Source organism: Amia ocellicauda, chromosome 6, assembly GCF_036373705.1.
Source record: "Amia ocellicauda isolate fAmiCal2 chromosome 6, fAmiCal2.hap1, whole genome shotgun sequence".
NCBI classification, from domain to species: domain Eukaryota; kingdom Metazoa; phylum Chordata; class Actinopteri; order Amiiformes; family Amiidae; genus Amia; species Amia ocellicauda.
In genome coordinates this window covers 6,898,989-6,913,775 of record NC_089855.1, presented here as the reverse complement: position 1 = coordinate 6,913,775, position 14,787 = coordinate 6,898,989, and the positions used below count along the sequence as shown (strand labels likewise).

The window sequence follows — 14,787 nt, the reverse complement described above, 5'->3', positions numbered from 1 at the left end:
ACATCTTGTAGGTCACTAAACTGAACAGAATATGTTTTCTTTTAAGGAAATCATCTGCTGGTTGGTAATCAGACAAAAAGAGATTAAACACATTAAAATCTGAACAAGATCTTCACACAGTGATTACTCTTGGACTATTTCCAACCACGCGGCGAATGTGCCTGTATCGGCAGAACACACCACAGTCCTATAATTTAATCATTTTGCAAAAGTAGGCATTTTCCAGATCTACATTAATAAAGACTTAGAACAAGATTAAACCAAGGGAATGAAGAGTGATGAGTCTGAAACCTATTCCCGGACACAATCCACGACGATATGTCCATTGTTTTAAAATCACACAAGTAGGATGATCAATAAATGTACACCGTCTTAGAAAATATTGTGATATTTTATTAAAAATGCTGCTGAAAATTTTATACACGTGTCCAGCCATAAATATCATCTATCATCACTTAAGGCAAAAAATGCAAACAATATAGAGACAAACAATATAGTTTAATATCCTACATTAAAACCCTGCGTGCCTTTTCAGCTGACGGGTACCTTTGCTTGGATGTACAAATGTTCTACTATCCTCCGTTAAGATTGGTGTTTTTCATTTGGATGCATAATGAACATAATCTGGGTTTCATGAGTATTATTACTTTTTTAAATCATTCACTTGCTTTTTAACCCAAAAGATCACAAGCCCGGCACAATACTTTACATATTGCTAGCATATGACGATTTGAAATATCTAACATATATCTCTTTACAAACATATCCAACTAATATTGATACCGAAGTCCACTGCCCATTTCTAAACCCATTTCAGATGCTGGTCACTTCTGGAGCTGAGGCAGTGTTTAGGTTGCTAAACAAAGGCGTATAATGAAACTAGACTAAACAGCACAGGATGGGTCGTGTGAAAACATAAGGAATAAGGTATACTGCCAACCCAGGATCTTTAAAATCAAATGTTTATGTTTGCATTGTACCTGGTCTTTGATAAAAGAGAGTCCTTATATAGCGTATACTTTTTTTCTTCCCCCCTCACAAGATAAAACTCTTATTAAGACGTTACAAAACCTTTCCCCTGAAATGCAGGTTGTAAGCAATACTTAAACATGCAACAAGTGTCGTCAGAAAGGAACAGAGGTCATGTAATACTGAAAAAATAGAGATGATCTGTAGGATATATGTTTTCAAACAAAATGAGCGACGTTTGATTTTTTTCCTCCTCTTGGTTTAAAACAATTTTTTTTCTCTGTATTCTCGATTGAAAACATGATCTGAGCAATATATTTACACACATCACAACTGAAAGCACAATCCTTAAAAGCCATATTTAAACTGAAAACAACGATAAAAGCTTTTTTTTCCTCTTTTTTTTTACTCATAACTATGTACATGTTTTTTTGTCTGTTTTTGTTTTTTACAAAGTTTCTTAAATACAATTCAGGCTGGCAAATTTCCACTTTGCACAGAACTATACCATGGTACTGCATAGTCCCTTGTATATAAATTAAAATCCTCCGACTTTCCAGTTCGAGTCATTTTCCCCGCGTGTCGAAAGGAGAAATCCCACGTTGGCTGTTCTTGGCACATACAAAGCTTTCAATTACCTTGTCATCACTTGCTACATACAGAAATATACTTTTTGTGTTGTCCTGTTTTATATAGCAATGTTCTGAAGTGAATTATTTATTTTCCGTGACGTTTTTCCCCATCCAGTTCGTTGCGTTAGAAAGCTGAGATCCGAACGCAGTACTTCAGTTGTGACATTCACTTTTCACATTTCACAGGTATGTAAAGTTTATCTCTAATATTATTATTTACGTTTGTAGAAGGCGCAGTAACAAAATAATATCTTAACTTCTGTGATGAGTCTCAGCTGGGGTTATATATATATATATATATATATATAGGTAGATATATATAGATATATATATAGTTCTGCAGTGCTGGTTACGAGCCAGCAGGTGGTTTGCAGGAGCTATACCCGCGTGGTGGAGTGTCCGTGGGGTAAGTTGGTACTGTTTTGTCCCCCACTAAAGGTGTTGAACGTATGCATTTGCTGCATCCCAGCTAAAGTGTTTGGGATCATGGATATGGTGTTGGGTGTCATGAGGGGGATGTCGTCCGGGGATCTCCTCAGTGTCAGGGTGTAGTCTGGGGGGCAGGTGAGTCTCAGGGTGTCGTGGGCCTGCAGCGACTCGCACTCGTGATCGTGCTCCAGCTGCTTCATCTGCAGCGACATGATCTCCTCGTTCTGGATGTGCGCGATGTCATTGGTGGTGTTGCGCTGGGGACTGGGCCGCCGGTGGGTCTCGTGGCGCCGCTTGTCCTTCTTGTAGTACAGCGCGGCGAAGGCCAGGATGTTCAGGAAAAGCAGGGAGGCCCCCACCGCGATCGTGACGCTCAGCTCGGTCGAGTAGTCCCGGCGGTTCTCGATGAGCACTGTGGTCTCCTCCGGGTCGGACTTGCGCGAGTCGATGCCCTTGGTGATGGTGGAGGTCATGCCGGGGTGCCGCGTTGTCGAGGGCCTGCCGGGAAAGCGCTTGGTGATGGGGAAGGGAGTGGTGTCTTGCGGGGGTACTTTTGTGGTCGTGGACACGTATTGAAACAGTTCGTTTATGTTGTGGAGATGTGGCACGAGTTCCAGCCAGAAGGCAACCTTTGTGGCTCTGTAGTGATCTCTGACCCTGGGTTTGAGACCGATGTGGAGGTACAGCTGATCCTTGGGGTTGTACTTCGACCAGGCAACTTCTTCGAAACGGTTGGGCTTCGTGTGGATGAATTTGGTGTCCTGTGGGACCGGCTGGTTTGGATCCCTAGAACGAACAAACAAACACATTAGCTTAAGAAATAATGTGCTTGTGAACAGAGAGTAAGCATTCAAATACAATTGCTTAATCGTTGGTTAAAAGAGAACACACTTGAAAGCTTTAAGTTCAGTGAAAGACTATAATCCCTTTTCTGAAGCTTGCTAAAACTGCTATATTCACAAAGTATGAACAGACAAGGCATTCATGAATGTTAATAAGAGACAAAGAGACACATATTATCAATGATAGTGTCCAAAATGGTCGTAATCCAGTTTACGTTTGGAAATCTCTTCATATCGGCATAGTACTTTGGTAAATATCAGCACAGGAGCAAGTGTGGACGAATTGCATCAAATGAATCCCCTACTGAAGAACAATAACTCTGCAAACTATCTTATATGTCACGCAATGCTTCATTCGTGTGTTTTTGTTTGTGCTGATTTTACAGAAAGGGTTACCGAATTATCATTAAACAGATTTAATATGCGCCTTTGAACTTCGTTAAAATACATTAGAATTTCAATGTATGGTATCTGATGACATTAACTCAAAGGTGGATTAGCAGATTGATTGGGGAGATAAAGCAGGGAGATATATGTGACAGGTATGGTACAGTTAGAGGGGACTTTATTACACACATCATTTGGGTCACAGTCAATAGGAGTGACTGTAATATAAGAAGACAGCATTGTTCACTGTAATTAGTTACTATAATAAACAACACACTTTATAATAATAATAATAATAATAATAATAATAATAATAATAATAATAATAATAACAAAACAAGACAAAGAAGAAAATATTGTCATTTTGTAATTGTGTTTCAGTTCTGTCCTACCATAATCCCAAAACACATGTTGTTTGTACAATGGTAGTAAGATATTGACACCAATTCATATCTTATAGAGGTCAGATTTAATTATATATGTAAACTTTAGCTGCATCTCTGAAGAATGTTTTATTAGAATAGCAAACTAAAAAACTATGACGGCAAGAGATGAATAGCTCTCTTAGAGATGGCGAAGAAATAATAAAAAGTAATCATGCCTAAGAAAAGTCTTAAGTTTCTAAGGTTTTTGGTGTTTAAAACTGATCACGAAATCTGTTGACTCAACATGAGGGACTTATGATTCAACATCGATCTGCCATGATCTTTAAATTAAATACTTATTTCAATATATATATATATATATATATATATATATATTATACATGTTATGCATTTTCTACCCTACTTCTCATTAATAACTAATTTGTAGTGAAAATTCTGAGGAATTATTCCCAGCGATACAGAACAGATACATCTTTGATCTCTCGACCACTTGAGTGACAGTCCAACATGAATCCCTGGATTCAAATCTAGTGTCAAACACAATTTCAACACAATTTTCAGGGAATTCCAGTTGTGCTTCCCGTTTTCCTGTTTTTTGTTTAATACGCCTGTGCACCTACGCTGTAAGTCCAAGTGAATTGATGGTATATCAGAAGAAGAAGAACAACAACAACATGAATATTATGCTTTTTTGTCTTTTGTTGTGCTTCTTAATTGGCATCTTCAATAATTAAACATTTGACCTGGGGTTAGGCAATTCGGTCTGTTACGAATCGTAGCCCTATCCTATCCGTAGTTCCTATGACACCCGCAGTACGTTCAGGAAGAGCACATTTTGATATCCTTCAATATAACAGCGGCACAATTACAATCATTAATTGTTTCACAAATGCCCCACACAATGCACATTTTGGGAAAATAATATAATCATATTCAGTCATGTGGGAATCCTGACTTATATGAAATCATTAAATTCAGAGAAGAGATTGATATGCACTGGTATTTTGTAAGTAGGCGCTATTGTTTCAAATGCACTCAAACCCAGGCATCAGCTCGAGACCTGCCTCACGTCTGTACTTGTTCCTAATGCAGTTCCTCAGTGTCCCTGTTACACCGTCTACATATTCATTAAGTCTTTGCAAGGTATGCTTCCCTGTCATTACACTGACGGTAACAGGTATTTTAACTATATTAACACCATGCTGATGTTGTTGTTTTGAAGGGATGTATTCAAAGCTCTGAATCTGCATTGGATGACCTAACATTGTGTCAGATTGTGTGTTATTTTCACACAATAAAAAATCAGGAGCTGGTGTAAGTGGGGGGTTGAAGCACCTCGTTACATCTTCTAGGGAGGTTATGATCTGATAAGATAGTCTTGGTGTAGCAGTTTGTGACATTTGCGTTACATTCATCAATAGTTAATATATCAAGAGTAAAACAAGTTAAAATACATTTTAAGCAGAACACCCCGAGAAATATGCTAATATTAACGATTAACGATTGTGTGCCAACAGCAAATCAGCTTTCAGATTGAGTGGGCATTATTGTTTGATAGTGCCTGCTAGATCTGGAAGCTGATTGGCTGTCAGGTGAAATGCCCAACTGTAAATTCAATAGAATTAAACAAATAAAGCAATAAGCACAAAAGATATAACATCCACTGTAAAAGAACAACTGTTCAGCTACTTGGGTATAAAACTTGTTCAGAGTTACAGAAATTTGAAATACATAATATTGCCTGGAATTTGTATCGATATTCAGTAATATAACTATGCATGTAACATAAAACAAAGCAGTCAGAGAAGGGCACTTATTTTTATTTCTCCAGCTTCAGAGATCACTGTATTGACCTGGACAGAGTTATTATCTTATTTTATTTTTCATTTTGAAACAAAAGTATTATAATTTCACACTTTATTGTGATCTGCACAGACTATGACACCTTGGCTGTTACCCTTGAGAGAGATCCAAACCCTTTAGCTAAGAAACTAATTATAAGTTATAGAAGCGTAATATACACTTAAAAATTGTTCATCATCTGTTCTAACAGATTGCGGTTTGATATTGTTAGAGAGAATGACTTCATTGTTGGGCCTCCTGGTTAAAATTAATGAACCCTCAAATAGTCGATCACAAATTGACTCAAATATAAAAGGGATTCTCTGTTTAGAAGATGCCTTATTTGGTATTCAGATTATTATCATTCAAGGGAAAATATAATTGCGAATCGGTAGAGCAGATGATCACAATTAATTATTTACACTTTAGCAATGTTTGACAAACAACAGACTTGACAAGTTTATGGTTTGACAAATAACTTATTGGTTTGACATTGTGGCTGGGAACGAGCTGCCTTTCAAGGAGAGATGACAAGATCCAACCTTGGAAGACATGAGTGATGACTGAGGGTCACAAAGAGACTCCGAAAATAGTTTGCCAGATACGCTGGGCAGATGCAGCTCTTGTCTGAAGCCTTATTAGCCATCAAGAGGATTGCGGGAAACATTGTTTTTGTGGTAATGGAGAAAGTGTGGGCCGCTGATTGTGTGAGATTAGATGGTACAGCCTCACATGGGATATACGAGTGACCAGAGACGGCTCCCCAGCAGCCGCACGAGTCACAGGGGGAGATAGAACAGACCGGTGGGCTTGTGGGGGTGAAGGGGCAATTCCCAGCCGCGAGGGAAATGCAAGTAAACAGGGTTTCGGGAGCATGCTGTTGCAGGGAAGTGGGAGAGATGGCTATATCTGGAATTACATCCTGCCAAGTTATTTTCAAACTTTGAAAGATCGGGCAGTCATGCGTTTGCCTTCTGGATGCCTTCTGAACCTGTGTACTTTATAATATTATGTACAAATAGTAATTACCTGGCACACAGAAGGGGCTGTGAGTTACTAAAGCTAAAATGACAGCTTCCCTAAATTGGGGAGGGATTTGAGCCTGTGATTTTTTTTTACCTAACATGACCTTATGAGGCAAAGATCTCCCATGTATTTTCCTTTTGTGTCTACCAGATCAATGTGAGCTAATTATTCATAGGCAACAATGTTCACAACTGTGTCCTACCTGTAAATTGCAAACTACAAATCTGTATTATATATCGCTGGAAACCACTTTATACTATTTATAAATCTAAACACTACAGGGTACAGTCACAACGTGGATTTGGTCTAGTGCAGTGGTTTGCATCCCTGGTCCTTTGGGAGCCCCAACCCTGCTGATTTATGTTCCAACCGAGCTCTCAATTACGTAATTGAACCCTTAACTGAACCTCAATCAGAGCCTTTTAAGGGGCTTTAGAATGGTATAAATAACTTATTAAAGGACCAACTCTTTTATTACACAATGCATCAAGTCAAATCTAAGCAGATGGTCTAGCCCTAAGTCATACATAGTCTTTATAACTAACAGTATTGGTACAACAGATAAAATATTTACGAAACAAATAAAAATAAAACACAGCAGTTCATAACGCATTGGATAGGCTGCAGTACAGTACAGTACAGCGCCTCACCACGGTAAAAAATAATGTATCACCAATACTAGCGTTTTTTTAATATATATATACAGTATAGCAGCAATTCTGAAGCCTCGCTAAGGCCTTTTAGTATTCAACCTAAATCAAACGAGACAGTAAGTGACTGGGTTTTATTTATGTAGCTACTGAATTGAATACGTACTGTATCTGTTATTTATGATTTATTATAGCACTATTGGGGGTTTATTTATGCAATTTTAAGTGAATACGTACTGTATCTGTTATTTATGAAAAGTGGGTGACAAATTGACAGGTTACTTTAGACTCCGTTTAAGAATTGTTTTTAAAATTAATAGGGAGACATTGTAACTCCAATGCGATCATCTTTAAAGCCAAGGCAATACACTCACCTAAAGGATTATTAGGAACACCATACTAATACTGTGTTTGACCCCCTTTCGCCTTCAGAACTGCCTTAATTCTACGTGGCATTGATTCAACAAGGTGCTGAAAGCATTCTTTAGAAATGTTGGCCCATATTGATAGGATAGCATCTTGCAGTTGATGGAGATTTGTGGGATGCACATCCAGGGCACGAAGCTCCCGTTCCACCACATCCCAAAGATGCTCTATTGGGTTGAGATCTGGTGACTGTGGGGGCCAGTTTAGTACAGTGAACTCATTGTCATGTTCAAGAAACCAATTTGAAATGATTCGACCTTTGTGACATGGTGCATTATCCTGCTGGAAGTAGCCATCAGAGGATGGGTACATGGTGGTCATAAAGGGATGGACATGGTCAGAAACAATGCTCAGGTAGGCCATGGCATTTAAACGATGCCCAATTGGCACTAAGGGGCCTAAAGTGTGCCAAGAAAACATCCCCCACACCATTACACCACCACCAGCAGCCTGCACAGTGGTAACAAGGCATGATGGATCCATGTTCTCATTCTGTTTACGCCAAATTCTGACTCTACCATCTGAATGTCTCAACAGAAATCGAGACTCATCAGACCAGGCAACATTTTTCCAGTCTTCAACTGTCCAATTTTGGTGAGCTTGTGCAAATCGTAGCCTCTTTTTCCTATTTGTAGTGGAGATGAGTGGTACCCGGTGGGGTCTTCTGCTGTTGTAGCCCATCCGCCTCAAGGTTGTACGTGCTGTGGCTTCACAAATGCTTTGCTGCATACCTCGGTTGTAACGAGTGGTTATTTCAGTCAAAGTTGCTCTTCTATCAGCTTGAATCAGTCGGCCCATTCTCCTCTGACCTCTAGCATCAACAAGGCATTTTCGCCCACAGGACTGCCGCATACTGGATGTTTTTCCCTTTTCACACCATTCTTTGTAAACCCTAGAAATGGTTGTGCGTGAAAATCCCAGTAACTGAGCAGATTGTGAAATACTCAGACCGGCCCGTCTGGCACCAACAACCATGCCACGCTCAAAATTGCTTAAATCACCTTTCTTTCCCATTCAGACATTCAGTTTGGAGTTCAGGAGATTGTCTTGACCAGGACCACACCCCTAAATGCATTGAAGCAACTGCCATGTGATTGGTTGGTTAGATAATTGCATTAATGAGAAATTGAACAGGTGTTCCTAATAATCCTTTAGGTGAGTGTACGTTGGTATTTTTGGCACAGAACCTCCACTCAAAGCACACGTATGTAACACTTTAAAACAACAACACTGAAACAGATTAATTTACATATCGTTCTTAAATATTTATTTGAATCTTTAAAGTATATTTCAAATGCTCCTTTAAAAGTCGCCATGTTTACTTTATGGCTATAAAAAAAACAAATTGCAATTGCACATGTTTTTTTTAATCTTCATTTTATTCTGTTTTGTGTTGTGTATTTTTTAATATTGTTACCTTTATTTTGTGTTTGTGTAGTTCTGCTATTTGCCAATAAAACACAAGAGTCCTCCTACTTTTTAAGAACTTCATCCGTGGCGGTAATACCGGGCACCGCGGTACGTTCTTCAATAGTATATCGATACTAGTTGCACGTTGAATATATTAATGCCCACAGGCACAGAATTAGACACTGTATCAAAACCCCTTTCCATTTGTGTTATTGAAAAGCCTTGTTGAAGGTTACCAATCAAACCGCACATCTCAAGTTTCAAATCAAAGACACAGGTGGTTCTCCTCAACAGTAGCTGGTTCTTTAATTTGTGTTATAGGTTTCAGCAGCCATTATTTGGTAGGTTGGATGATGGCTGTATCACGTCTCCCAGTCGGTATTGAAATGTGTCTCTCCAGTCAATCCCAGACACGCTCTGTGAAATCGAGGTCAGGACTGAGCAGACAGTAACGTGTTTCCGACACCCATCACTTTATCCACGGTATTAATCTCACGGCTTTGAGATCCTGTGCATAATTACACGGGTAGACAGATCAGCCCTCAGTGATAACCCTAAACACCCTCTTCTCAAAGTGTGATGCACTGCAGTCTGTTGCTGGCCCAGAGATTTGTTCCATTGCTTTTGGTAATATAGTAAATATAGTAAATATATCAAGAAGGACTTCTACACACACAAACTCCAATCTGTGTTGCTCCTTACTGCTCCTGACTTGCTGTTGTGCTATTCTGGTTAAATGGCTTTTCAATAATTTGTTGATAATTAAAGTAAAAATCACAGATTAAATGTGTGTACAATGCATGTGAATGTAACAACTGATATGCAAATCAATGGTCACACATTTTCATCACAAATTATCCACTATGAATCTGTTGTACCGCTGAAAATGTTATACAGTAATTTACAGGCATATCTAAAGTATCTATATTGTATAAATACTTTTTATTTGTATAACTGATATTATTCTTGTTAAAGGCTTTTTGTTTTCACTATAAAATGGGTGGTGGTTCAATCCTCTCTTTATGTTGAGGTTTATTTATTTATCGACATTCAGCATGTGATGTAGGTGCATTGTTAAACTCTTCGCCTACAGTTATTGTCCTTGTTGTTGAGTACAACGGTGCCCACTTGCTGTTACACAATCCAATCAAAGACTGGCGTTGACGTACATCAGTCAACGACATACATCATGTATGTGCTGTACAATTATACAAAAGTAAGAATACATAAACACGTTTGTTGGACAAATCAGGAAGTACGTTCCGCTGAATATCCTGATCCTTAACTGAGAAACGTGTTATAATACCACATATAACAGCAAGAAGAAGCCGAGTAGAATGACAACTCTGCTATTGTCTGGCCGCCTGAGATATGAATCCCACTGGGTTTGCACAGGAAGAAAAGTATAATTTTCAGCTCATAGAGAGCTTCATAATATGGCCAATCATTTGTTAGGAAGAGCTGACCATGTTCCCGAAATACTATTCTTCAGCAATAGTTCGTATACAATCTGAATGGTGGTCCTCTAGAACAAGGAATGTGTTAAATTGTTCCCAAACCCTCCAATGTCACAGTCCCATCGCTGGAATTGCTCCATGGCATCCCCCCCCCGAAACCCTCATTTAGTCAATCTCATAAGCTTCAATTTGACTTCCACCACTTCAGAGCACAAACATAGGTCTGATCAGTGAAGTTAATGGTGTGTTCACATCTTCTGCTCTTTATTACTATTTTCCTTAAACAGCTGGCGATGTGATCTCTTTGGAGGTGTTTGCTGGGCTTTGGAATTACTTCAGAAAAGCACCAACTTTGAAGTGATGGATGTTTTTCCTCATTTTCGTCACATTTTAAGCATTTAAACAGGCATTTTCAAAAGAGAAACGCTCCAAATCTGCAGGGCAATGAAGCAGTCAATCTACATCCTGCTGTGTCTTATAAACCGCAGAGAGGCCACCATATGGGAGAGGTGTTATAATGCTGTGTCTTAAGTAGGCTGTGAAATGTTTCTCTCTCTCTCTCTCTCTCTCTCTCTCTTCTTCCAATGTAGTATTACTGTTGGGGCATTTGGAAATCCGATATTTCATTTGAGGAGATGAAAAACAAATCTATATCGTTCTGCTATTACATACGAGTTTCTTCATATGTCTGTAGGGTTTTTAAATGATTACTACGTGGTGAATAGAACACGCAAACCGTCTCTGACACCCGGTCATGTGAGAGATGGGAGCTTCTCTGACTTTTGTTTCCTCACTGCCAGCGTCATCTCTCTGTGGGTCCAGCTGTTCTTTAGGGCGATGCATTAGAATTGATCTGATCTGAATTTTACTGATTTAAGGAACACAAGTTACAACAAGACAGGATAATACAAAACTGCATTCAGAGCTAAAATTGCTCCCCAGGCTGTCTATTTACAATCTCGCTCTTACATTTCTTACATTTTGTTTTGTTATTTGTTTTTTAATTTGTATGACTGTGTCCCTAATTTAAACAGACAACCGATTTCTTGCAGCCTATTTCAGACTTCACTCAGCCCCCTCCGTTTGCAAACTAATCCGGTTTCAGCTGTTTTTCTTTGCAACAATGCAACTCTTGTTTGTTAAATTTGCTGTGCCAGATTTGTTTACCAGTATTCAATGTACATGTTGCAAAGAGACAAGCCACATAAACTAGGTTTAAAAGTAATCAGCTTTAGACTGTTTGGTCTCTTTCTCTCAATATATGAATAGATAGATAGATCAATACTGTTTCTATAATAAAATAGGTAAAACTGATCCTGTCAGAAATACATGAAAAATAGGTAATTAGGAGAAATACCCCAAAATGCAATACACACACACACACACACACATATATATATATATATATATATATATATATATATATATATATATATATATACAAATTATGAATCAATGGTAAGAGATATTTAATGAAGAAAACATACATATTTTGGCAAAACTCATCCACTTATGATATTTCTGAATCAGGATGTAATTGAAGCATATGTTTGTCTCATGGTTATTGTCCTATTTAGCCATTTGTGTTGTGCTACACTTGCCAAAATTGACGTTTTACTGCTGATTATTCTGTCATCCTGTTATATTGTCAGTTACATATAACATATATATATATATATATATATATATATATATATGAAAGATAAAAACATAAATTGAGTGTCTCAGATGTAATTATATTCCTCATCTTCTTTAATGACACCCTTCAGGTAAGATTGTAATTAAAATATAATTGCAGTGAGTCTCTCTACAGAATCTGTTCCATAGCTCACAAAGCAGGTTTTTCTGCATTGAAAATAATATGCTATGGTTGTTTATCTGCTACACAATGGGCTTTTTCTAATGTTTATCTTTTCCCATTAAGTTCATATCTCCCCACTTTCCGTTAATGATTGCTAGCAATATATAGCAAACAAAAACAACAGCTTCCTCCCAAAAACAAAACCATGTCAATACAGAGCAGGTTATAATAGTTGCCATACTTCATGAAAGGTCAATCGTACCAAAAATGTACGACACAATTTTACATAATCATCAGGTAGATTTAAATCCTTGATTAACTTTGAGGAATTACATAAATAAAAGGCTGCAATTAATAACCCTGGGGAAAGGAAGGAATAATGTTGTATTTAACAGAGGATTACTCAATTATGAATCACTTTGTTACCAAAAAGGACAGAATTATATAAAACCCATCTTTGGCTGAGGAGAATGAAACCACCCTGAAGTATCATTCACTGTCTGAACTAGGGTCAAAACGCACACAAACTAACAGAAAGGACTGATCAGGTGAATCACATCACTTGGCACGACACAGTGGAAAGGATGTGTCTGCTTTTCTACGTATCTATGCTTCCAGTTGAGCCAAATTACCATATAAAACCAAAAAGTATATTAATATTTTATGCCGAACAGCTACTTCCGTGAGTGTCCCATTGTGCTGTTATGAACTCCAGATATTACCTTTAGTTCGATTGCCACACCAGCCACTCATGTTATGAACTGTTCTGTATGACTGAAATGCCTTTGATTATGTTAAAATACCCTTGTGAGGTCATACCTGATTCAGAGATGACAATATGAAAGAAAACAGGAAGTTTTTCTAGGCTTCAACAGGTCTTCAAAATGTATATTAATATTGTTGCATGTATTTACTAAGCACTTGCATTTTTCAGTTTCAAACCACTGCCCAGGTGAGAAGCAGACAAATTGTAACATATGCATTGTCTAGCAAACCAAATATTCTCCTGATACAGTGAGGGAAAAAAGTATTTGATCCCCTGCTGATTATGTATGTTTGCCCACTGACAAAGAAATGATCAGTCTATAATTTCAATGGTAGGTGTATTTTAACAGTGAGAGACAGAATAACAACAAAAAAATCCAGAAAAACACATTTCAAAAAAGTTATAAATTGATTTGCATGTTAATGAGGGAAATAAGTATTTGATCCCCTATCAATCACCAAGATTTCTGGCTCCCAGGTGTCTTTTATACAGGTAACGAGCTGAGATTAGGAGCACTCTCTTAAAGGGAGTGCTCCTAATCTCAGCTCGTTACCTGTATAAAAGACACCTGTCCACAGAAGCAATCAATCAATCAGATTCCAAACTCTCCACCATGGCCAAGACCAAAGAGCTGTCCAAGGATGTCAGGGACAAGATTGTAGACCTACACAAGGCTGGAATGGGCTACAAGACCATCGCCAAGCAGCTTGGTGAGAAGGTGACAACAGTTGGTGCGATTATTCGCAAATTGAAGGAACACAAAATAACTGTCAGTCTCCCTCGGTCTGTGGCTTCATGCAAGATCTCACCTCATGGAGTTTCAATGATCATGAGAACGGTGAGGAATCAGCCCAGAACTACACGGGAGGCAGCTGGGACCATAGTCACCAAGAAAACAATTGGTAACACACTACGCCGTGAAGGACTGAAATCCTGCAGCGCCCGCAAGGTCCCCCTGCTCAAGAAAGCACATGTACAGGCCCGTCTGAAATTTGCCAATGAACATCTGAGTGATTCAGAGGAGAACTGGGTGAAAGTGTTGTGGTCAGATGAGACCAAAATCAAGCTCTTTGGCATCAACTCAAATCGCCGTGTTTGGAGGAGGAGGAATGACCCCAAGAACACCATTCCCACCGTCAAACATGGAGGTGGAAACATTATGCTTTGGGGTGTTTTTCTGCTAAGGGGATAGGACAACTGCACCGCATCAAAGGGACGATGGACGGGGCCATGTACCGTCAAATCTTGGGTGAGAACCTCCTTCCCTCAGCCAGGGCATTGAAAATGGGTCGTGGATGGGTATTCCAGCATGACAATGACCCAAAACACACAGCCAAGGCAACAAAGGAGTGGCTCAAGAAGAAGCACATTAAGGTCCTGGAGTGGCCTAGCCAGTCTCCAGACCTTAATCCCATAGAAAATCTGTGGAGGGAGCTGAAGGTTCGAGTTGCCAAACGCCAGCCTCGAAACCTTAATGACTTGGAGAGGATCTGCAAAGAGGAGTGGGACAAAATCCCTCCTGAGATGTGTGCAAACCTGGTGGCCAACTACAAGAAACGTCTGACCTCTGTGATTGCCAACAAGGGTTTTGCCACCAAGTACTAAGTCGAAGGGGTCAAATACTTATTTCCCTCATTAACATGCAAATCAATGTATAACTTTTTTGAAATGCATTTTTCTGGATTTTTTTGTTGTTATTCTGTCTCTCACTGTTAAAATACACCTACCATTAAAATTATAGACTGATCATTTCTTTGTCAGTGG

General features: G+C 38.8%; 1 protein-coding gene across 1 annotated transcript in view; it reads right to left on the bottom strand.

Annotated features, from left to right (window-relative positions):
* Positions 1 to 372: 372 nt before the first annotated feature.
* LOC136750842 (neuroligin-4, X-linked) overlaps positions 373 to 14,787 on the bottom strand; it is an 84,401-nt gene continuing 69,986 nt past the window's right edge. The window contains exon 6 of the mRNA XM_066705958.1: positions 373 to 2,816. Within this exon, the coding sequence (XP_066562055.1) occupies positions 1,979 to 2,816 (838 nt within the window). The 3' untranslated portion in view covers positions 373 to 1,978. The remainder of the gene's footprint in view (positions 2,817 to 14,787) is intronic.